At 34.7% G+C, this 23,690-nt stretch overlaps 1 protein-coding gene across 9 annotated transcripts in view; it reads left to right on the top strand.

Annotated features, from left to right (window-relative positions):
• The window catches only part of Pde8 (Phosphodiesterase 8), a 218,165-nt gene that overhangs the window by 184,913 nt on the left and 9,562 nt on the right, over window positions 1-23,690 (top strand). For all 9 annotated transcript variants that reach the window (XM_049845226.2, XM_049845227.2, XM_049845231.2 and 6 more), the window contains 3 exons: window positions 18,120-18,177; window positions 22,145-22,312; window positions 23,019-23,221. In XM_049845226.2, the coding sequence (XP_049701183.2) occupies window positions 18,120-18,177; window positions 22,145-22,312; window positions 23,019-23,221 (429 nt within the window). The remainder of the gene's footprint in view (window positions 1-18,119; window positions 18,178-22,144; window positions 22,313-23,018; window positions 23,222-23,690) is intronic.

Below are 23,690 nucleotides of genomic sequence, written 5' to 3'. Positions count from 1 at the left end.
AGACCCATACCGTCGTATGTTCTCTCAGCGGCCTCCAAAGTAACACCGCCACGGTATAAAGAGAGACCCGTACATTCATACGTTCTCAAAGTGGTCTAGACAACTAGCACCACCAGTATAGAAAACCAAAGAGCCGTAATCTCGTACGGTATAGTAGGGTATTTCAAAGTCAAAATCAAAGAAAAGTCCATTTTTAAGTTAAAATGTCAAGGTCAAAATCAGTCATTGAAAGTAGGCCAATTAGATTAGCACTTTTTCACATCAATATTCATGCATCCTTCAATTAGATTAACACTTTTTCACATCAATATTCATACATCCTTTCACGGCACGCACACATAGACTCATGTACATTCGAACGTTTTCAAAGTCCTTGTCTTTGTCAAATTGTCTCGCAGCTATCAAAGAAAGCTGAGGAGGTGTCCACTTGCATCGCCACAGCGGACGTAGTGGCGTTCTAATAAACTTTTGTAAGAGGCACCAAGACACAAACAGCCAGCAACATTGGCACACTGCAACGCAGGCAGCAGTTCTCAAAGTTGTTCGGAAATATGTATACCTCGGGCAAACATTGCAGTTAGGTAGAAACAACTTTGAGGACGAGGTGAATAAGAGAATTCAGTTGGGTCGGGCTGCATTTGGGAAGCTACGTCGAGTCCTAACATCGTCGATCCCACAGTGCCTAAAGACAAAAGTCTTCAATCAGTGCGTCCTACCTGTCATGACTTACGGAGCCGAAACCTGGACACTGTCGGTACGGCTGGTCCACAAGTTTAAAGTCGCTCAGCGAGCTATGGAAAGGGCTATGCTCGGCATTTCTCTGAGGGATCGCATCAGAAATGAGGTACTCCGTCAGAAAACCAAGGTCATCGACATAGCCCACCGAATCAGCAAGCTGAAGTGGCAGTGGGCTGGCCATATTAGCCGAAGAACCGATAACCGTTGGGGTAAACGCGTTCTAGAGTGGAGACCACGCCTCGGCAAACGTAGTGTAGGACGTCCTCAGGCACGGTGGAGTGATGACTTGCGCAAGGTGGCTGGCAGGAGCTGGATGCGAGCAGCCGAAAATCGATCTCAGTGGCGTGCACTTGGAGAGGCCTATGTCCAGCAGTAGACTGCTATAGGCTGACGATGAACGCAGGCAGCAACATTGGCACGCTCCGATACAGGCAGCAACATTAGCACGCCGCAACACAGCCAGCAGCACTGGGACGTTGTTATCAGCAGCACTGGTACGTTGCTATCAGCAGCACTGGTACTCTGCTATCAGCAGCTGCATTGGCACAAAAACATTGCTCACTGCAACGCAGCCTCGTGTGCCTCTCTCCTGCTCATTACACGTCTTCGTGTACAATTCTGTGAACAAACATTCAAGCACAGTATACATTTCGCTCGGCCACTGCTGACCATTCATTTGAAGGATCTAAGTTTTGAAAGAAATAAATCCATGACTAAATTATAACTTTGACACACAAAATCAAAATAGTGATAAAGTTAATCTCCGAAATATCATCATTACTAATCACGTGCCAACAAAGCTCATAATACAACAGACATTACGTTATGGTTACGTTTAGCTCATGTTACTTCTTTTTTTTTTTACAGTACAATACTTTTAAGCAAACATAAGTCATCAACGGTTGAAATTGACGTATGCAGTGTTAATCATCTTTTATAAATGGCAAAGGTCACAATGGTGATTCAATTGACGTTGCCATCTTACGACACCATGATGACCACAAACAAGGGACTAGCCAGCAATATTGGGCCGCGCTGTGGTCCGCGCCGACACGGCCATCCTGCGCTTTACACGTCCTCGTGTAAGTGCACTGTAACAGAAATAATACCAAGGAACATCTTTTCGTTCGGTCACTTCTGACCATAAATTTAAAAATCGATGTTCTTAAATAAATTATATCCAATTAATCTTTAACAAACAAACAAATTCGCCCGACCGGGGATCGAACCCGAAACTGCACAGCAGTCGTGCTATGCGTCTGCCAGATCAATGAGGCCAATGCGAACTCAACTTGAGAACCACATGAAAAATAAAACAGATCACCTGATCGCCTGAATGCATGATGTACCAGGCATACTATCCACTCGCTCTCATCATTCGAGCAATGTCGCGCGATGTGCTGACCGGCGGCACTCCGCGCATGCAGCAATAAAGCAAGCGCAAGAAGTGTGAAACTTCAGCACATACGTCGTCAAGATCTTAGAGGTCAGATCAGAAGTGGTATTTGAAAATGAATAACACACGTCTATAGACATTTAACCTGGTAAGGTTTATTTCTTACAAAGGATTTAGCAGAAGCCAACTTTGAATAGCAAATACAATATCAATAATTAATTATCAGATCACGATGTGACATCTTCAACGTCCGTCATCCTTCTGTCCGTCATAACTTCTTCTTCTATACCAGCCCGGTCAGGCCAGGTTGGTAGCAAGGAGGATTCATATCTAACAGTATATTTCCCTTATCTTCACGCCAAATATCAATGTAGATAAGTACCTACCATAGGTATCATGGTATGTGGAAAAAGATTCAGACCATCATTGCGTAGTAAAATCTAGTTAAAGTACTTACAAAAGTTCTTAAATACCCATTACTATTCGAATTTTGATATTTTAAATGTAACAAACAAATATCACACCAAAACAAATTCTACCGTAACAAAACGGAACTCAAATGCGGGTCCCACATAACTTATTCCGAGAATCTAAAACCATAGCCAAATAAACAGGCAGGGTGATTCTAAAAGCATTCGGCCCGTTCAATTTCGGTGCACGCTACTAAAAAGCTATTCACAGACTGCCAAGCCAATACAGGCGGATAGAACTCTGCGTAAAACGAAACACAAAAGATATATAGTTAATTAAAGCGGGAAAGGGTTTGACAGAGGACTTCCCGGATACGAGCAAACATGGAGCCAGGATGTGACGTCATATATGATTTTGTTAGCTTTCATGATATATATTTTTATTTCATCCAAGGTGCGATATAGGCTTTCAGGTCAAATGAGATGAGATACTTTCTAATAAATTTTCTTAAAATATGAAATTAAGGCATATCATTTATTATGTCTTTTTTAAACGGTTTTTACAATAGATAAATATACCATTGTGTTCTAGCTAAGCCAAAACTATTAAGTACCTAACTTTATTCCATTTGCGAAAGAAATCATAGATATTTACAATCGGAATCCAAAACAAGATTTCTTAACAAAAGAACATCATTTACCTCCAAAACCTATTACTTACAATGATTTGCTGAAAAAAGAGCTTAGCGACGATATTTTTTCCTAAAATCTGAGTTTTGAGACGTCTCGACACAGTTGCTAGGCAAATAAATTGGATATTCTGTAAAAAAATAAGTTCGTTCTCTGGGGCAAAAAGGCTGTGTATCAAAAAGGTTTTATATGACAAGTATGTTAACTGTATTCCACAACAAATTATTAAAAAGTCTCGTAATTCCTAACTAAAGTTTAACATAGTTATCTTGCAAGCAATTCCAGAGCTATAAAGGCCAAAGTTTTGGTAACCAACTTTAGTTAATATTCACTTTCGGCCATTAAAGTTTCCCTCAGTCTATGGAGACTCGGGGGCACAACTAAACTGTTTTGTACTTCTACTTTCTGTTAACGTACGCCACTTTAGTTAAGTAATTAGTCTGAAAGTTTGTGTTACTTTAGTCTGGTCCGAGCTTTCCATTTTAATATGGCGTTTAGATTAATAAATGGGCAAGTCTTCTAGTTTTCAATTCAATGGCGAAAACTGTTTTCTTAAAATCTCTTTATCTAAAAATGATTTCTAAACTTTCCAGGCTCAATTAAAGAAAAGGAAAGACTCAGTTTTAGTATAATCTGTTTTCTTCTTTTTACTGACCTGTTACCAAGTAATTTTGTGTCGTCGTGATATGTATCATGATCCTTATTTCATGCAAATTTTACAATTGGGAAAATGTTGTTTAAGTTTATATCTTGCTTCATAGGATAGTATCAATAAAAATGAAATTATTAATTAAACATAGTTCTAAATAATGCCCACAAATAAATAGTTAAACAGGTATGATTAGAATTTATTACTTAGCTATAGGTACTTTAGTAAGGATATAAGTCGATAAAGTTACCGAAGTAATGACCCGTTCGTCCCGCCCCGCGTTACGGCAAAAGGGAACACTTTTGGAAGATATAAAGAAGTCATCATTACGATCCGAAGTTCGTGACTCAAACGAAACTAGGGCTGTCAAACTCATCTACTTTCGTTACGGCAATCAATAATTAAACTACTACAGAAATTGTATTTAAGTATGTTTGTAGAATTTTTGCAGAATAGGTATACCAGTTGTTTACTTACCTGATGTATTTGTTTGAATTTTGTGAACTAAAATTATACGTTAGCGGACTTAAATAGATAGATAGATTTATTTATTTGCGTAGGATGTAGGTAATCACATAATAAGGCATTGCAACATTTCTTATTTAACCCGTGAGCATTCTGACTTGCTGGCCTTTTTTTCTTCTTGCTTGAAGCAATTTTATTCTGACTGATAAAGCTGGGTAAATCCATGAACAAGAAGAAGAAATAAAAGCTTGTTAATCCTTTACTTTGCCCTACTCTTTTTGTTACTCATGGATACTAACAAACCTTCTGAAATATCAAAAATTATGATCTTTCAATAAAACCTAAGTACCAGTTTCTCTTGGCAACCCTATGAACAGTGGTTGGGTACAATAGTCTCTGGGTACAAGTGACGAATAAATGGAGCACAATTTCGGTGACTAATAAGTTTTTGTTTCTTCTAACCTCCTTGCGGCCATGGTAGTAGACCGTGTAAAGCCGCTTTGTTAACGAAAACACACTTAAAAGTTAGTTTACTATATTTTTGGAGATTTATAGCTCTTTTTGAGTTAGATTTTTATATAAAGATGTGAGAAGTCCTTGACAAGTTTATGTACCTATTTCAAATTTAAAGCAGGTTGAGAAAGTAAGTAAACCTGGCTGGTTATAAGTTTACTTAGTTTATCGGACTGTCTTTAGGTCAAAATATTTTCATGTCCTCTTTTTCAAGCAAGTCTGTACAACGTCTTTTTTTTGTCAAATATATTTTGAAGTATATCAAGAAAGTCTAGGAATATCATATTGAGTTAACAATCTTTTTTTACTAGAATTTAATTTCCATCACATAAAGTTCAGTGACACAAACGTACACTTATGTTATTTTCTTATTTTCCTAACGTCCGTATATCCATTTAAGTTCTATTCTGTCCACATAATGACGTAACAAAGTACTGAGTAGTCACGGAGGTGTATTTACGGAGCCGCCATGATGCTTTTAGCCCACTTCCCTAAGTGTCGGAGATGTGCTTCACAGTTCACACATTGTGGCGCTTGAACCTACATTTTAAAGGCTTTACTGGATTCTTGATAAGTTTTAAGTGGGATTAGAAGTCTTGGCTAGATGATTAGATTTATTGGAAAGTATTTTTTGAAGTTTTCGTCTTGCTATATTTAAGTTATACAGGTTTCTTTCTTTAACGGAAAACTAAGATTCATATTTTTTTAAATAAATACGTAGATAACTCGCTACGCATCGTTTTCACAATGAGTATGATTTTAAAATACTTTTGTTTTTAACCTCCCGCCAATTATGGCATACAAAAACAAACTTATTTTCTCACAAATTCAACTAACAAACCAACTTCGCAAGCCAAGCTCAAAATCTGGGGTTTAGCCGCGTAAACCGAGGAGGTTTGTATGTCAGTCTCAAAGGAGTCTGCAATGCGAGATAAGTATGAGCTTGCAACCCAAGACGAAATAAACTGCCTGAAGCCAATTAGTGGACTCTAAAAATACTCTGTTGGTTTTACCCTTGCGAAAACGGGGTAGGTAAACCGCATTTTTAAAAGGAAGTCTTAATAAATTATGTTATGTCAACGAGGTAACAGAATAAACATTGCGAAATAATACCTAGTTGTGAATTTTTGTGCAGAATTTGTTTTTTTTTTTTTTCATTCGAATTTCAAACTTCGAATATTTGGCAGTCACGTCGCTGTCTAGTCTAGTTTTCGAATTATTATGATTCGAATAGGTACTGAAATTTTGTTTGAAGACAAATAAAGAGTTTCACTATCCAATTGTCTTGTTTATGTATGCGGAAGAATTTTAATTATGCCAGCTGAAGCTTTGCTTTTAGTAGCGCTTCGTTATTTGACCTGTGCTAGCTGACCTAGATGAGATTTCCTACACACTTTGTAGCACAATTCGACAGAAAAACAGAAACAATAGAATAAATAGCTTCTGAATTTGAACAATAAAAAATCATTTTTTATTACAAATTCCAAATCAAATTAACTAAACGCTTTTTGCAGAACCATTCAGCAATTTGAAAAGAGAACACTTCACTAGGGGATTGTATGTGCGCGACTATTTGATTTGATTTGAAATGTAACGAGTTCCCAGAATTCATACTGCGCCTAATAAAACCTTTTCGAACGACATAAATGAATATCGACAGCGTCAATAAATTCTATTGAACGTTATAATTTCAATGTTCGATATTTAAATTCCATTCGATATTAAAAAATACGTTCCATTTTTAAATGTTCATTGAACCGACTAACACGTCAGTGAGAATACTGGTCGGTTACACTGAAATTGTTTCAGAAAAATGTTTTTCGAATTAAAAACTTACCGAGTCCATTAGTCTGGAAGCTTATCGTACATTAACGAGGAACCGCGTTGTTAAACCATTTACTAAATTGGTTTATAAAGTATGCACTGAACTCTAGGCAAATACATTTAATATTTGACTTAAACGGTACCCGAAATGGTTGGAACTGGACTGCGAATTCTAGTAACCAACCCAATTTGCTCTGAAGTTAATTACTTGGAAAAATCCGTTTTCGTGCGGCCTGAGGGAAATTTTATCGTTTTTTTATTGTTGTTTAATGGGTTATTGTTATTATGGGAAATTCTTTTAACATGATCTTCATATTATAATGGGGGTTTAATTTATACATCTACCTATATTATTTTACCAACAAAAAATGGTTTTTGTTTTGTAAACAATATTTATTTAGTCCAGCTATAAATAATAATCAACATAAAACATACACAAAGGAACTAATTAAATAAAAATGTTATTTGTAGAAAAAACATCATAAAACTGTATTCATTAATAAATAACTGTATCGCTTCAAAGTGCACCAATGTGTATTCAAAAATCCGATTGCCCAGTTGAAATGAACTCTGCTTGCATATGTCCTGATATTAATTGCAATACAAATAATTGACTGTATGCTTTTTATAAAGTTTTTATTTCGAAAGGACCTTTATTTATTGCTATTGACAATATTTGGTAAAATATTTGCTGAATGCATGTAGGTACTTCGTCCATTATGAATCTTTTTAAAATCTGCGTGATTTGTATGAATACTTATATTATAAAGAAACGGAAATTATACATATACACATATATTAGAACCACTAAATAGGTACCAAAACCACCTATGTCTATCAAATAGGGGTACGTATAGCTAAAATTTTCATAAAGTACTTGCATACACTGTTTTATGAATCCGTTAATTGGTTTAGTCGAATGTTAAGTCTAATTACCCAACTCTTAACACAAAAGTTGCATCACATTTGTTTCAATATTTTTCCTTCTACAAACTTTTCACCCACTAACAAGTTTAAGTACAAATTCGCTTTAAACCTAAGCTAGTTGTTAACATTCTGACACTTTTCCCGTGTGATACTCGTAACTAAATAAAAGTCGCCACTGGATGGGGAAGCGCAACTACCAGGGCTCGCAGAGAACTGCATTATTAAAGTCTTAAGTAATTTAATAACTTAAATAGTTACATGAATTATTTGGATTGATATCTAACGTTTGCCTTTTGGGCACTGATAGCGATGCGGATTTTTCTGTTTACCGTACCCTTTTCTGAATATTATGTAATTTAAGTGTGAACCTATCCGGTGATGTCATCAAGTAATTTAATTCAGTAAATTGCACGCACCTGGGTTGTGTCAGTACAAACCTCGCAAAGTTGCAACATGTAGACTTCAGAGACAGTTTAGTAAATGGTGTTTATAAGACTATTGGTACATTTTTATACCAACTTGAGCTGTTAACAGAAGAAACAGCATGTATGGCTTATAACCTACTTAAGCCCAATTTTTCACTAACAACCCTACGAAGAACTAATAGGGTCGGCATGAATTGTAGTTAGTCCAGACAAGCCAACGTGAGGGGATGAGACACAATTTAATTTTGAGCCCAGATAAATTGGATTTGTGGACGCCACCACCATTAAATAGATTGTTAAGTGCAAACTGTATCGAGAAAAAATTGCGCGCGAAAATAAATTTCACACTGACAGTGACATGTGTATATTTTGACATAACTTTTTTTTTTGCTAGCAAACGAGAATTTTACGACTTGTGTAATCGGCCTATTCCTTGTTTGAGAAGGAAATCTTAATTAGGGTATTTAATTATAATACTCTACACGTGTACCTATTATAACAGAATTTGCCGTTGCTAACTGCTTATATTTTTTCTCGGATTTTATTTAGATATTTTTTCGCTTGTTAGCAACTAAACACCACTTTATTTTCTTTTTCTCCGAAATTGGAACGAGTTAGCGAAAAATGCTTGTCATAGTTTTTACCTATTTGCCTTAAATGCTTCAAGAAAAATAAAGGGCTTTCAAATAAATGCCTAGTCACTTAGTAATAAGGTAAACTTAAAAAATAAGTTTTTGTATAATCATTAAACATTAACAGCATGTTTTATAGTAATTATCAAAAAAATACGAACATTAACAAGTCTTTATCTACTATTAAGCTAAACAATGTCAGGTTAATGATTTTGGGTAGACGAGCAAAATTAATTAATATCTATTTGAGAGGTCAAACCGTGTCACAACCTCATTAGTTTACAGAGAGGCTAGAGAGGGAATTAACGTAATCATAATCACTTTCACTTTGTCAGGTTGTCCGTACCCATAGTTACAGTATACTTCAATTCACGGAAATTAACATGGAATCCATTATTTATGATAAAATAAATATATAAGTAATTAAAGAAAAAGCAGAAATTTGAATGAATGTATCTGGCCGAAAATTTGTAATGACGAAATAAAATAATCGAATATAATATTCGAAATTCAAATACCCCTTTTTATTTGGTCGACGACTGCTTTGAATTCTAATTTCAAATGATTTATCGACCAGTAAGCAAACCACAATGCAACCTTTTTTTCTTCACCAAGAAAATAGGTTGGTCATACTTTCAAGGAAAAATGGAGTAAAAATCATCTATTGTTTGAAAAGCTTTTTTTATTTTATTATGATACTCGATGTCAACCTCGTTGCCTTCAGTACCTGTTGAAGCCAGAAAATACTGTGTTATTAAATAACAGGTAATTTTCCATTAAAAACTTACAAAGGAAACATCACTTTCTTCCAGGATCTTTTATTTAGTTTTATCTCTTTTTTGTTTTCTTCTATGAAAGAAAACTAGCTTGAGTGAATCTTTTATCTTAGTATGGAAACTATAAAATTAAGACTGAAAATGCTCCGTCCATGTTTTCCGATATCTACGAAAACAACTTGCATGTTGTTATTTAATATTGAGACTTTTATTTATTACTTTTTAAAATTTTCTACTGGTGTCTTACGGAACTACCTACGCAATTTAAATTGAAAGCAAAACGTTCTTTGCTTTCAATATTCACTCGTACTTCATAATATTTAAGGTAAACAATTTTCAGTGTAGGGAGGTTTTTCAAAAGAAACACGTAGGCAGACACCATGATATTATACTTTAGAAAATAGGTTTTATGTTATTTTGTGATTTCAATCTAGGTGCACGTCAATACGAAAGACTCGCTCAGTATGATTTACGTTTCTATCTATATTAACTCACTCCGCTACTAGTTTATCTACTTACTTTAAAATTACAAAGATATAATATAGCCTGACACTTAATTATCTCTTTCTTTTTCTATTTTTAAGAAAACTCTTGTTTTTAAGGCTAGATCAAGCTATTCAATCATTTAGCCCTGTCTTAATTAGTCTTCGTAAAAAAGTATATTTTTTAATTTTGCTTTTGCAGAGGCAGTAGAGAATTAAATTAGAAAATTAATCAGAAAAAGGGTCTTATTTTTTCATTATTTTTCTGAAATTCAGTGACTACCATGAATTCATTATTGCTAGAAAGATTTTCATTCAAGAATTCTCAGTTCTTTCACAAAGGGTGCGTGCAGTAATAAAAATTCCATTATGTTTTATGATCTCTAGTACTTACATGGGCAAACTTGCATACTTTGTTAAAAATATATATTTAATGTGAAATGCTGCAATTTCTTTGTTCTAATGTATCATGCTATGTCTTCAAAAAAAATGGTAATCACAGTATAAAAAAAAACACGATAAAAAACAATCCAACAATAAAACATTTAAAAAGAGAACAACATTTTTCATAAAATAAATTGTCAAAGGTAACTTCAAGTTGTCTTCCTGACGGTTTATTAAAAAAAAATATTATCACTCTTTGTAACATTTTCGCAACGTCATAAAAATAACAGCGCCGATGTTATTTCAGATTTTTTATTAAAGTCTCCGCGAAGTTTTTATTGTAAAAGACCAGTTAACACAAAATTGATGATGAAGCATTTTGCTTTATAACTTGATTCAGTTTTTTTTATTTTTCTTTTTCTTTTCAACTTTGTTGAGGAAGATTAGATGGGTCAGGAAGAGTTTAATGTATACGAAAAACACATAGAAGATACATTTCCTCTTAAACCGTAAACTTCTTCAATAACTCGAATATTGCCTTAAAATTGAGGACTACGAGGTAAACTAAGAATTTTAAGACAAAATTGTGATAATTATGCAGTCCTCCGGCAACCTTTACATCCCAAAAGTATAAAAATCCTGTACCCCTTACGAAGTCTTGTTCAAAGTTATAGTAACACAGATAATATGTACCTATCTATTTACCGATATAACTGTTATAGACAACAAACTCCATTGTCTTCTATCAGGCCATTCTGACAATCCATTAGCTCGCTTTGTCAATACCCAGCATTTGACACTGACACGTTCGTTAAAGAGTTCTGCTCTATGACTCGCCTTTGTCTTGTCTTTGTATTTATAAAGGTAAAGGTAACAATGCCTGCGAGATCAAAGTTCTCTAGTCGTCTAGTCTTTTCTTGTGACGTGTTATCAAGAGCAAGAAGGGTTAAAAGGATTATGTAGATATTTTCTGATTTACACCAACTATTTTCAAAGTTAAATATGAAGGTACTTAGGTACCTGTTACGCTAATTAACAAAAGGAAAAATAATAAGTATTACCTTGAATAATATTATCGATTCTTAATTAAGGAAAGGCAAAACAATAACATATTTTGTACCACAACTCAAGGACGAACAACATACCACTTTAAAACTAGCATCATAAATATCACTTGAATTCAATTTCAAAGGCAAACAATTTAATTAAAAAGTCTGTCGTAAATAATCAGAGAGGGCAACGGATGGTTCCGAATAATGTTAATAGCCGGAACATGACTCGTAAACCATCTTGTTCCGTATCTGTTAGGTACCGTCCAGGGGCCCGATTCTCCTAATTTTACTCAAGCAACATTCGATTCACATTCGATTGCGATCCAATCCCGACTCGATTACGATTGAAGCGTATGTGGCATTCCGCAATTTTTTCTTTGAAATAATCGTTTTTATCCTTTTCTGTCATTCAATAATGAATCATTTTGTCTGCAAATGATTTACGATTGCAATATGATTGTAGAGCAAACTATATAGACCAAAATCACCAAAATAGCAGACCTATCGCAAACCAATCGAATGTCGTTGGAATACGATTGGTCTTATATTAGTAGCAGAATGCCCGATATGGTTAAAACTGCTATTGCGATCATATTGCGATTCGATTTCTATTCGATTTTGACATTATTAACTTAGGAGAATCGGGCCCCAGCTTAAATTACTTTTTAATATCGGAAAATTGCTTCCGAGAATCACTTACGTATACCGTGAACCGAGCAGGGATTTGGCACAGTACGCCTGTTGCCTGTTCCGAATGAAAAAATATTATTTCATTTCACACACATTCACATCCCTGGCGGATTATTTCGTACACGTGTTTGGGCAATTTGTATTCTTTTTTTTAAATTCTTTTCGAAATTCGAAACTATTGTCAGCCTGTGTTCTGTTACACGTGTATTTTATGTTCTTTTTTAAAATATGAATGGTTAATTTATTTTGTTTGTTTGAATTCAAATGTCCGAATAGAATTTCGCTTAGAATTTTAGAAACGGCCCCATTTTTAGAGAGTTTTTTTTTTTCAATGCATATTATTTCAAATTTCTCTTAGTAAGCACGGTATTTAATATTCTTTCGTTATGTCTTCATACATATATTTTCATTTATAACTGTACAGGTACTAGGTATATGATCTCATGAACCACAAGCAAAAACAGGTAAGTAACTTACTAGCAAAGTAGAGATACCAATAACCTCAGCCCTCAATATCTAGAAGCAACAAATTAAACTTGGGAAACATAAAAAACAGAATAAATGCGATGCAATATTCCGTAGCGATCCATCCCTTTAATGAAGCAATCCCTTTTACAGACCATAAAGAGCGCGACGACCCGTGCCAGCGACCTAAAATGTTGGACCTCTGTCAATGTAGCTAGTTTTCAATGTGTTGCAATTTTGACAAAATATTTTCTAAAATAAATAAAGTATATTTCAAAAACATGAAAGTATTCGAACACACACTCGAATTAGGTTTTACTATCATTTGTTTGAAACTAGGGATAAGTCTGTTTCTTTTTTCTGTTATTTCAATTAATTCTTTACATGATAATCCTCCTTTGAATTACAATTGACTCGCCACAATACTGGCACTTTAGTCGATGGCGCTCAGAATTTGAAAATGGAACGATCCTCCATTGACAATCTAAAAATATTCTGTTCCGTTTTCTCTTTACTTTCTGTTCCAAGGTTTATTTGTTTCTTTTATTTTTATAGTAAAATGACTATTTTTTACGGCAAGTTGTACCCTATCATCAAAGCTTGCGAACTATTAAACTTACCTACCTACCATACTTTTGACAGCGTTCCAGCCGACACGAATTTTCGCGTCAGTCAAACTTGTCCTTCATACACAGGCCGTATAAAGATCAAAAGAATTACCAAAACAAAACGTAGTTCCCTTTTGTAGTTCGCGTTGTTTATAAATTATACCTACATAGTGCGCTTTGACGTCGAAACTTTGAAGGACTGTGACGCGAGCGTAGAGGTGAGCTTAGGTTTTTTTTTTCGTACATTTTGACAGTTTGTAGCTGTCTAGCGATATGTTTTTTTAAATAGTTGAGCTGTGAAATAGTCTTTGAAGGTGTATAAGAAGTAGAAATGATTAAGATTTTTTTAAACCTGACTCAAAAACTTGTTAAATAAAGTAGCTTGTAAATAATATAAAAGATAATCTAAAACATAGGTAATTGAAGTCTTGCTTAAAGGAAGAAGTTAACATTTCTTTTTATCTTGTTTTAATAGCATTCTTTATCGTACTAAGAAATTTTATTAAAAGCTTTACGGCAAGGCATTTCAGTTTGTGCCTTAGTAAGTAAATTGTTCAGTATACATATGGAGTAAGTTAGTAAAAATCTTACGCAATAAAACCACTAGGTAAAATAATAATATTTACCTCTACATAAAATACTTAAAACTTGGTACACATGTTCTCAAAATGAATGAATACTCGTTTGCGAAGATATTATATTCCAAATTATTTTCAAAGTTGATAAAGTGTTTATGAATATTTATACTGATGCATTTTAAATTAAAAATATAATTTAGTCTCGGATAAGTTTTAATAACAATTTATATTTAATTTATTCGCATATTTTCGACTATAAAATTCAACGTAATATGATGTGAAAAAGTGTTTATTAATGGTCTATTTTCGATAAATGACTTTGACTTTGACAACATAATAACTACATATTTATCTTATAAAAAAGTTGTTTTTTTGATAACAACCTTAATACGGTAGAAGCTACACAATATAAGAAATTCTTCGTATTCCAATCACGGAAACCCGGAAAATATTTGGTACAAAGGAAATTACTCGGAGTATTCCGTGCCGTATCATTGGATAGCACACAATAGTTTCATATGACGTCAATCTTGTACTTACTTTATTTAGTAATACTAACTGTTCCCCGTGGCTTCACTCGCGACTGAAAAAAATTACTCCCCTTAGCCTGATATAAAGTAGCCTAATATCCTGTCAGGCTTAAAGTAGATTATCTGTGTACCAAATTTAATTAAAATCGGTTCAGTAATTTACATTAAATAAAAACACTGACAGTTATTTTTGCGTTAGTAACATAAGTAGGTAAGGATGAATAAAGCGTTCTATAAAATAAATATACCTTTTAACATAAGTAAGTTTTTGATTTACGTCATTTTAAACACTGATTTAACTGACACTAAATATTTACCAAAATATCATAAACTTACTCAAGCAGAATCGACACAAAGCACACACACATAACTAACAACCAAAAAATAAACGTAACAACATACAACACAGAACATCGTTATCAGAACAGCTCAAAGATTAAGCGGCACATAGATGAAGCGATCAGAAGCGACTAACAAAGTAAAGGGTCAGTTTTCTACCTAAGAGGTTAACCACTGTGAAAAATCTTTGACAGGATTTTTGCTGAGCCCCACGATTTTCGAGCCAGTGGCCCGGAAAAACTTCTCGCGTACAAAGTAAAGTGCTACAAGGTTTTTTTTTCTTTTAAGGCCATAGTTGAGTAACTTTCGGAAAAATGCTTTGAAGTTATTGTTTTGAGTGTCCTAATTCTGTTGGTTGGGTGAAAACAGATTATTAAAACTACTATCAACAACCTAATCCAATAGAAATATTGTAAAACATCGAACTATCCGATAAACGAATCACGAACTATTTTCACTCAATATTTTGTATTCTATTTTGTTACAACAAAAAACTTATTATGGAATTGGTACCTATACTCGATACCTTTTGTATTGTGCTGTGTACTCTTTACTCCGTGGCTTGAATGGGTAATCAATGGCAGCCTTCGACCCTCAAAATATGTACTTCAGACTATCTATTGTCCGATACACCCTCTGTTTTGTGTGAGATTTACGCTATGTATCTTATAAATCCATATTTATACATCGTATTTTTCTTTAGAAGTTTTGCCCTGTGCAGCAAAAACGAAAAATAAAATTGTTAATCTTTTACCAACATTATAAAGCTTTCGTGCAATTCGGCCTTGCTGCAATTCTTCGTATTTTTCCTCTTTCTGGACAACAACTCTATTTTCAATTCTTCTGCTTGCTTCGTGGAAAACATAAGTTATTTTTCCAAAAGAACTTTCAAATGAAACAAAATAACATATACGTAAACTCAGACCTCATCATTGCGGAAAATCTTCACCAAAACCATTTCTAAATCGAAAACAAACCGAGTTACACCCACCCTCACGCGACATCCATTTATCTCCGAAAAGGCTGAACAAACGCACCCTTTTACATAATGAGGTACAAACCACCAACTTGAAAACAAAAGCATTCAACAAGTCACAAACCCACATAAGGATAGACAGACACACTCCTAACCATGGAGAACAAAATAACTATCGGAGATGTCATAACGCAAAATCTCCTAAGAAAGTAGCGCGCCAAAATGTGGGTGGGGGTTCGGGGGACGAGGAACGTTACTGTCTCCACCACCTCCCATTATTTTCATAATAAAATTACCAATCAGTCAAGAATCTCTTACAGATAGGTTTTGAACAAGGAACCCGAAAGTCTCGAAAGTTCTAGTAACCGGTCACGCCTACCGGACATTGCTTGGCCTACAAGAAGGCGCCTGACCTACCTCCCTTATGGCATCTCTGCTATCCTTCCTTCCTCTGTACTCCCAACTATAAAACACAGCTTTGTCTCTTATCAAGATTAATCGTTGTATGCAAATAATTAAGCCAACATAACGTACTCACTTTAATTTATAATTCACGATGGACTAGAACAGTCGCGATCACAAATCCAAGCGATTTGTTTTCATAAGTGTAGTGACAGCGAAAGCGAGATTTGCCGCCATTATTGTGAATGCTATGACACTGTGAATGGATGATTGTACCGCAGGGCTCTGTGGGAGACGTTTGTGTTAACGGAAACGTTACTTTATAGGCGAGTAACAGAAGTACTACTGGTAGCATGATTTTGATTTGGGTTTGAAAATTAAATTAATGATTTAAACATTCAGGATAATTTTCTCTCTTGGAAATATAGCAAATTACACCTGCCTGTTAAACCGCAAAGCTACGTATCTCGCTATATTTTTATTAACACCGAAGCCATTAACACTTTTCCTCACTATTAAAGTCCCTCTCGACATTTACCATCATATCAACTTAACGAATATTTCAAGAACTTTCCCTACGTAGTCTACTGTATCATCTACAGACTGTCCCAAGTCCGATTTCGGACGGAATTGAAACAGAGACAATGTTCCCCAGATAATATTGTGTAGAACTTGACGCTCACCAACCTTCTTGCTGATGGATTGATGAATGGTCACAACGCAATGTAAATAAACGTTTACACCGAGAAGGATTACTGCTAATGAATTTATGATCCCCTGGTAGCCTTGACACAGTTCCGTTTTGTTTTGGGAAATTCATATTTGAATAAATGTAGGCTCTGTGGTTTTGCTCTCAGTCGAGTTGGTTTAAAGATTAACGGCCGATTCCTAGAGATAGAAATTTGAAATTAGCCGTACGCAAGTAATGTGAAATTCCCATCTCTAGAAAGCAAAACTACGGATAGAATAGAAGATAGATAGAATATTGAGAACGGCCGTAAGAAGATTACTTCTCACAGTACAAAACTAAATACGTTTGTTAACTTTACAGTACACAGTTAATGATAGAAAAACAAAAGCAACTCCTGTTTTATCTAACAAAACACTTCGCAGATGTACCAAGTTAATCTTTCACACCTTTTTCGAAATAGACATGGTGCTTTCATTTAGAATCCATTAGCTTTAGATTCTTTGACTGTGTGCGTAAACTTGGTTACCAAGCCAATATTATTTCTACATGGACTGCTAAAAGCCAGGCGCGTTACTCGTTATATAAACATGCGAATTTCCACGAACCTTTAAAGGCTGAAAACGATATATTACCTACTAAATATACCTACATATACGTTCACGTATATACTGTTTGTATTACCTGAAAGTATCACAACTGAAATGTCGGTAATATTTCCCGGAACTCATTTTAATGATGTGCAGAACTTTAATATAGCAGCATGATTGATTTCACAGTTCCTAGTATTTCAGAAGATATTTTACTAAAGATGTGTGTATATTTTGCGACTCATTTTTCACTTTAATATCCTGAAAAAACTTTACATATTAAAAAAAATGGTATGTATAAATAACCTGACTAAAAACCTTTTCTCAGTACAACTTTTAATTTTTACAGTACAAAATGAACCACAAGCATTATGTTACTGAAAAACATGAAATAAACGTTAAAACCCAACGAGCTTGCTTTAAAAATAATTAGCTATTCATCTGAAAACGACTGCTTACCTGTTATCAGTAAAAACAGTGCAAAGAGTTCCTAGAAACGTCGGAACTTATTCAGCGCGGATCGGAAAACTCAGTTTCATGAACTACAGACGGATCTCGAAAGCATTGAATACTCATAGCTACTTAGTTCATGAAGAATACTTAGTTCATAAAGCTAGTAAATGCGAAATAGGTAGTACGTTTCTTAATAATGACTGATGTTCTAGGTAGTTTGAGACTTTGTATCTAATTCTCGTAATTTCGCCTAACTTTTCCTAGATAAGTTAAGGTCAGTTGGGTGTCAATGTTTTTACAGAAGTTTATGATTTTTGAATACTGGGAGGATTATTGAAGTTATTAGTCTTTGTTACATATTTATATTGTCAGGGACATTTAAACATGCCTAATGCTTTGGTGACATATCTTTAATGTGTTATTTTTGTTTGTTTCAGTGCGTACCTGAAAGACGACTTCGTGGTCCTTCCATACCTGGATGCTGGTTTCAACCGGGTGAGTTTACAGAAATTACACTTAGGTACACTTGCATAGGGAAATTGTTGATATTACAATTTAAAAGCAGAAAATATAATAATCATCTGTTTTCTGAAACTTTCATATGAAAAGATATAGGTCTGTTTAGCATATTTTAATGAACCTTATTTTACTTGTCTACATATAAAAACAACTGGTTCCTATATGATTAGACAATAAGTTTTCTTTCCATTTTGATCGATAAGTTTCGAAATAACAGTAGCTCAGTATTATGAAAAAGCTTAATATAACAGGACAAAACAGAACCGTAGTCCGCCCTCGTTGCCTCCAACCTCCAAAAGGCAAGCGAAGGCTTTTGTCGGAACAAAATCCAATGATTTTAATTTTGCTAATGTGCTTACAATATTTTCTTTCTTTAGTAGGTAAATGGACAATTTTGTATTGTTAGGTATTTAATATTTCAGTGATTTAAAAATTATGATGAAGTTTGCAAGAATTTACTGCTGCTTGAATTTATGATTCCAAAGCTCAATATTTTGGAACATTACCTAAATCTAGGTTAACGATTGAAAGCCCAACATAGGATTACTCTGTCCTAATACCAAACAGCAATACATTTATGAAAACACATACTTTATTCAAATTAAAATGAACACTTCATAAATAGCAGACAATAAACCACTTAGCATTAGTTGCTCATTTTTACCCTTGTTCACAACGGAATTATCATAACACTGGTATACTGGTATTTAACTTACCCCCGATCCATATTTTACCTAGTTTCCATTCATTGAGAAGATGCGAAGCCCAATGACGGCTTACAATGTTTATGTAAATACAGACCACTTAGCTTGAGGCTTTAAACTGACCTAATAATACATGTAATAAGAAACCATTGTACTGACTAGTAGACTGTGTTTCATCTGCCGGCTTCCAGTCCAACTGGATGCACTATTGTTTTACAAGGAGCAACTGCCTATCTGACCTCCTCAACCCACTTATTCGGGCAACCCAATACGATATGTCAGACTTTCTGCCTTCTACCCGTGACGACTGCCAAAGATGTTCAAATGACAGCCGGGACCTATAGTTTATCGTGCCCGAAACAGTTGGTGTCCAAGATATACATACATACTTACTAAGAAAGTAGGTGCATACAAACTTAAAAAAGCTGCATATACTTGCATTGGTAATCAAACCGGACCAACACACAACCACTTGAGAGGTTCATTATTTACCCACTGGTTGCCTAGTCTTCGGTTAAAATAACTACCACGAGTTCTTCAATAAGAGTAAGAAACCATTGTATACCCTAGTAGACGGTAGTTGTCATCTTTAATTTCCCTTCGGTGACTTTGAATAGGACTTGGGGGACATTTACCTCCTTGTTTACTCAACCGTTTTACGTCCAATATCCTGTCATTTGGGGTTTCGGATAGTGGGTAAGAAAATTGAATAAAATAAGGCCGGGTTTATACAAGGATTTTTTCCAGAGTGAAACCACTGTACGAATCTGGTCGTTCGAAAGTACCATAATTATAATTGTGTTGTCATCAGAATTACATACAGCTGCCAATTTTCATGACATCGGAAGATGATTAGATCTCCTTGATGATGTCCTTACAATGCATTACATAGTTAAATACGGGTCGACCTAATAAAAGCATGTTAAAAGGTACCTATATTGTGAAAAAGTTTTTCTTTTGTTTAATTTTAGAAGCATGATAACAAATAAAGGAATACATTTTAGCAACAAACGAATCTCTTGAAAATTATATTGTCCTTATATTCTATTAATATAACGATTCGTTTTGACGAATTCTATTCAATCACGTATCGATAAATATTTATGTCCCTAAATAAAAACATTTGTATGCATAGCACGTTTTCCTTCTTTTATCATTTCAAATATTCTTTGGAATTGTCAATTTTCTTTTTGATTTGCAACCTCATCGCATTTTGGGCACCAACATTTATGAATCGACTTACGATGGATTTCCATAAGTGATCCATCCGTTGCTTTCCGATTCGAGATTTAATTTTGACATGAACTCCATAATATACATTACGTCAATCTCTAATCGCAAAACAATGGACGGATCGGTTTTAGAAATCCGGACCAATCGGAGATTGATCTGAAAAATCAAGATAGCATCAATCAATAATATCAAATGTAGCTACAAAAGATAGGTAAATATACAACAATAGCTACGGCTTAAGATTATCGCTCCCCCTTACCTGTAAGCTTCGAAAGAACAACTTTTAACAACCACGTATCGTATCACGTTATTACAATTTAGACTTTATTCTTAACAGGCTAAGGTTCAAGTTTACTTTTCGAGTATTGCAAAAATAATGATGCAAAAATCGCAATGCAGACAGAATTTTTATATTTGTATTTGACCTTACTTTGATGAGGAAAAAAATATATCTAATAAATCTGTATTTAAAGGCAAAAAATCTAAGATATATTTTTTCTTCTTCTAATCCCGGGATTAATATAAATTCTAAGATAAAGGTCTAAGCGCCTTAATCAAGATTTTTAAGTTAAACTTTTTTATTTCGCAAAGTAAAATAGTAATAAAACATGTACGTAAACTGACTTGAAGTATTTGTGCAAAATGCACCATAAGTCATATAAAACACTGCGCAAAAATTAAACTTTTCAGTTAATACAAAACTTTCCGTTCACTATTCTCGTCAAATAAATGCTTAAACTAGAACAATTTCAAGAGAACTAAGGCGCCAAATAGTCGCATTTGTTTTATCGACTTTCAAATGGAGAGTCGTTAGACTTACCGCCATAATCCTGACACATTCTCTCTGTAGTTTGAAAAGAGAAGCGCTATTGTGATTTAAAACTAAAGTCACATTTTTTTAATTAAGAATCCTTTAAAAAGTTTTAAATAAAACGAGCGCCGTTAAGACGAAGTGAGTAGGTACCTATATTTGGCGGGTTTTTAACCAAAAAGGTTGTCGCTGTGTTTTTCGTTGCATATTTCCTACGTCAACTTTTATTCGGTGCAATATTGCATGCAAAACGCAGGTGTCGCAAAAGTTGTCAAAGTAACTTTGGTGAAATGGGCGCGAAACTCACTATGTCCTCTCTATGTGGCGAATATGCGATTCAGTTTATCTACGAGTTTCGACAGGGGAAATGTGTATAAAAGTTTCACTATATGAAAGTTCCATATTGCTTAAAAAAATGAGAATATACCTAATATAATAATTAGAAAAATGTTTCCATACTAAATAAATAAAATTATGTAACTAAAGGCTTAGGTAATAACTATTATAGTAATCTGTGGCTTAGGTACATACAAATACGTCCATGTTGAAAATTTGAGTAATTAAGTTCCTGAATACGTTTAGTTTATGCAATTTACTGCATTACAACAGAATTGGAACGATGTTATTCGAAGTATTCATATTTCCATTTTCGCTCAGTAATTTCGCTAGCAAGGAAATTGTAGGACTCTTCAATGCGACGTAAAATATGAGATCTCTTTGTCGACGCCTTTAATTCTATTATTATTTAGGAATGCTGGTAATAAACGTCTTATTTCTGTACTTCCGTTTGTCGCGTAAACAGTTGTTAGTTCTTTTAATATTTAATTACAGAAATAATGACATCAAAGACTACTGCAAAGCTTGGAATTCCGTGGCTTTTAACAGAATGCGTTCTTCTATCGTTCAACTTACTTTTGAATTTAGACATTAGCTCCATTTAAATTATGCCAATCTATAATCGCTTAATTCACAAAACCGTGACGTAATAGATCGAGTATGAAACCCGCAGTTAGAAATTATTTACATAGAATCTATTTATAGACATACATAGAAGATATTTAAGCCAGTATTGAATACCATCTGATATAAAATTAAATTAAGATGACCAATTACGTAACTAACTACCCGCAGTAAAAAACATAATTTAAAGAAACACATTAATATTAATATCTCTTCTATATCTCTTTTTCAATAGGTAATGGTAGAAACTCTAAGCGCCACGGCGTGGTGCGCAGAGGTCTTACAAGCGAGAGCCGCGGGCGCTTCGGTGCGGTCACAAATAGCTGCAGTAGCCGCGCTCGCCGCCGCTGCTGACCGCTGCAGAGACCTTGTGGCCATCACTGATGATCAGCAGAGGATACTTGTAAGTGGTTCTTGAATTTGCTCCTTAAAAAAATCCTTAGCCTTTTCCCAAGTATAAATGTAAGTACCCACTAGGCCACCAAGACCTTTTTTGGTTAGATTAAAGGTATTGATGTTTTATATGAGAAAAGAGTGTGAGCCATTGTGTGTGTAAATGAACGTAAATAGTACATGCACATGTTATTGTATGCGTGAGTTCTGGAGCGCTCAGTAGTGGCCGAGTCGCCAGTCATTCAAAGACAATGAATATTAACCTATAGTTTCAAAGACAATGTCCATTTACAGTAAGATGAAAGAGCCCAAAAAAATTACATTGTTTTCAATTCCGTGATGATAGTAACAGAGATCTTAGTTGAACGTGAAAAAAGATCGGAAAACGTTGCTTAGTGTTAATTCAATTGACACAAAAATCCAAAAGTCTTCGAAGATTACATACAGTTAAAAATTATTAAAAAGTTTTGCGCTCTCTAAACACGTTTATTTTAATCCGTCAAACATACTATTACATAGTAACGCACACATACTGCGCAGATATCCAGCACCATAAGCCCATACACGTCAAATCGCGCAGTTACAAACCGCATTCGCATTGATACACAAGTGTCGTTATAACAACAAAATTAATATACAAAATCAAAATAAAACCATAGTTAGGAGTAACAACAAATAGTGTGTCAATTCTACATATACCTGTATCTCCAAAACAGTTGGCTAACAAATCCTGGTGCCGTGTCCTCGGCTGGCGCGTGGACGAAGGTCCGAAGCTCCTGTCTGAGACTGCCGGGGGCGAAGCCCTGCGCCTGGCTACTACGGGTGCTCGAGACTGGGAGGCGCCTGTTACCTTGCGTCGCCGTGCCGCTCCTGACCCCATCCTGTTGCCGTGCCGAGGGGCTACTATCGGACTTACCAAGTTTGTTTTGAGATTTATTTATATTGAACTAGTTTATACCCACGGTTTCACCCACGTTCCGAGCGATGTACATCCCGCACATGGATAAAAAGTAGCCTATATGTTATTCTGATAATGTAAGCTAATGCTGCCAAGTTTTATCCAAATTCAGTCCGTAGTTTTTGAGTGAAATTGGTAACAAAAACTAATGTAATAGTAAGTAGATAAATTGTCACTTCATCCGTGACTATAAGGCCTTACTAATAAAATACCTGTGGGCATGTGCAAATACGTTTACCTATCTAATTTTTTTTTTAGTTTTGCTATTTGATTTTACTTGTTTTCAATTTGCCACAATGTAACCACGTGAAAACGTTCATCCAGTTTTATCCAGATGTTTCCTCCAATAGTTATAATTAACTTAATTAATTTGCAAACTGTAATATTAATTTATTTCCTCAATGTGACGTAGCGATTAAGCTAAAAATAC

This window comes from Helicoverpa armigera, chromosome 15, assembly GCF_030705265.1.
Source record: "Helicoverpa armigera isolate CAAS_96S chromosome 15, ASM3070526v1, whole genome shotgun sequence".
In the NCBI taxonomy this organism is placed as follows: Eukaryota; Metazoa; Arthropoda; class Insecta; order Lepidoptera; family Noctuidae; genus Helicoverpa; species Helicoverpa armigera.
This window is presented reverse-complemented; position numbering and strand designations above follow the sequence as displayed.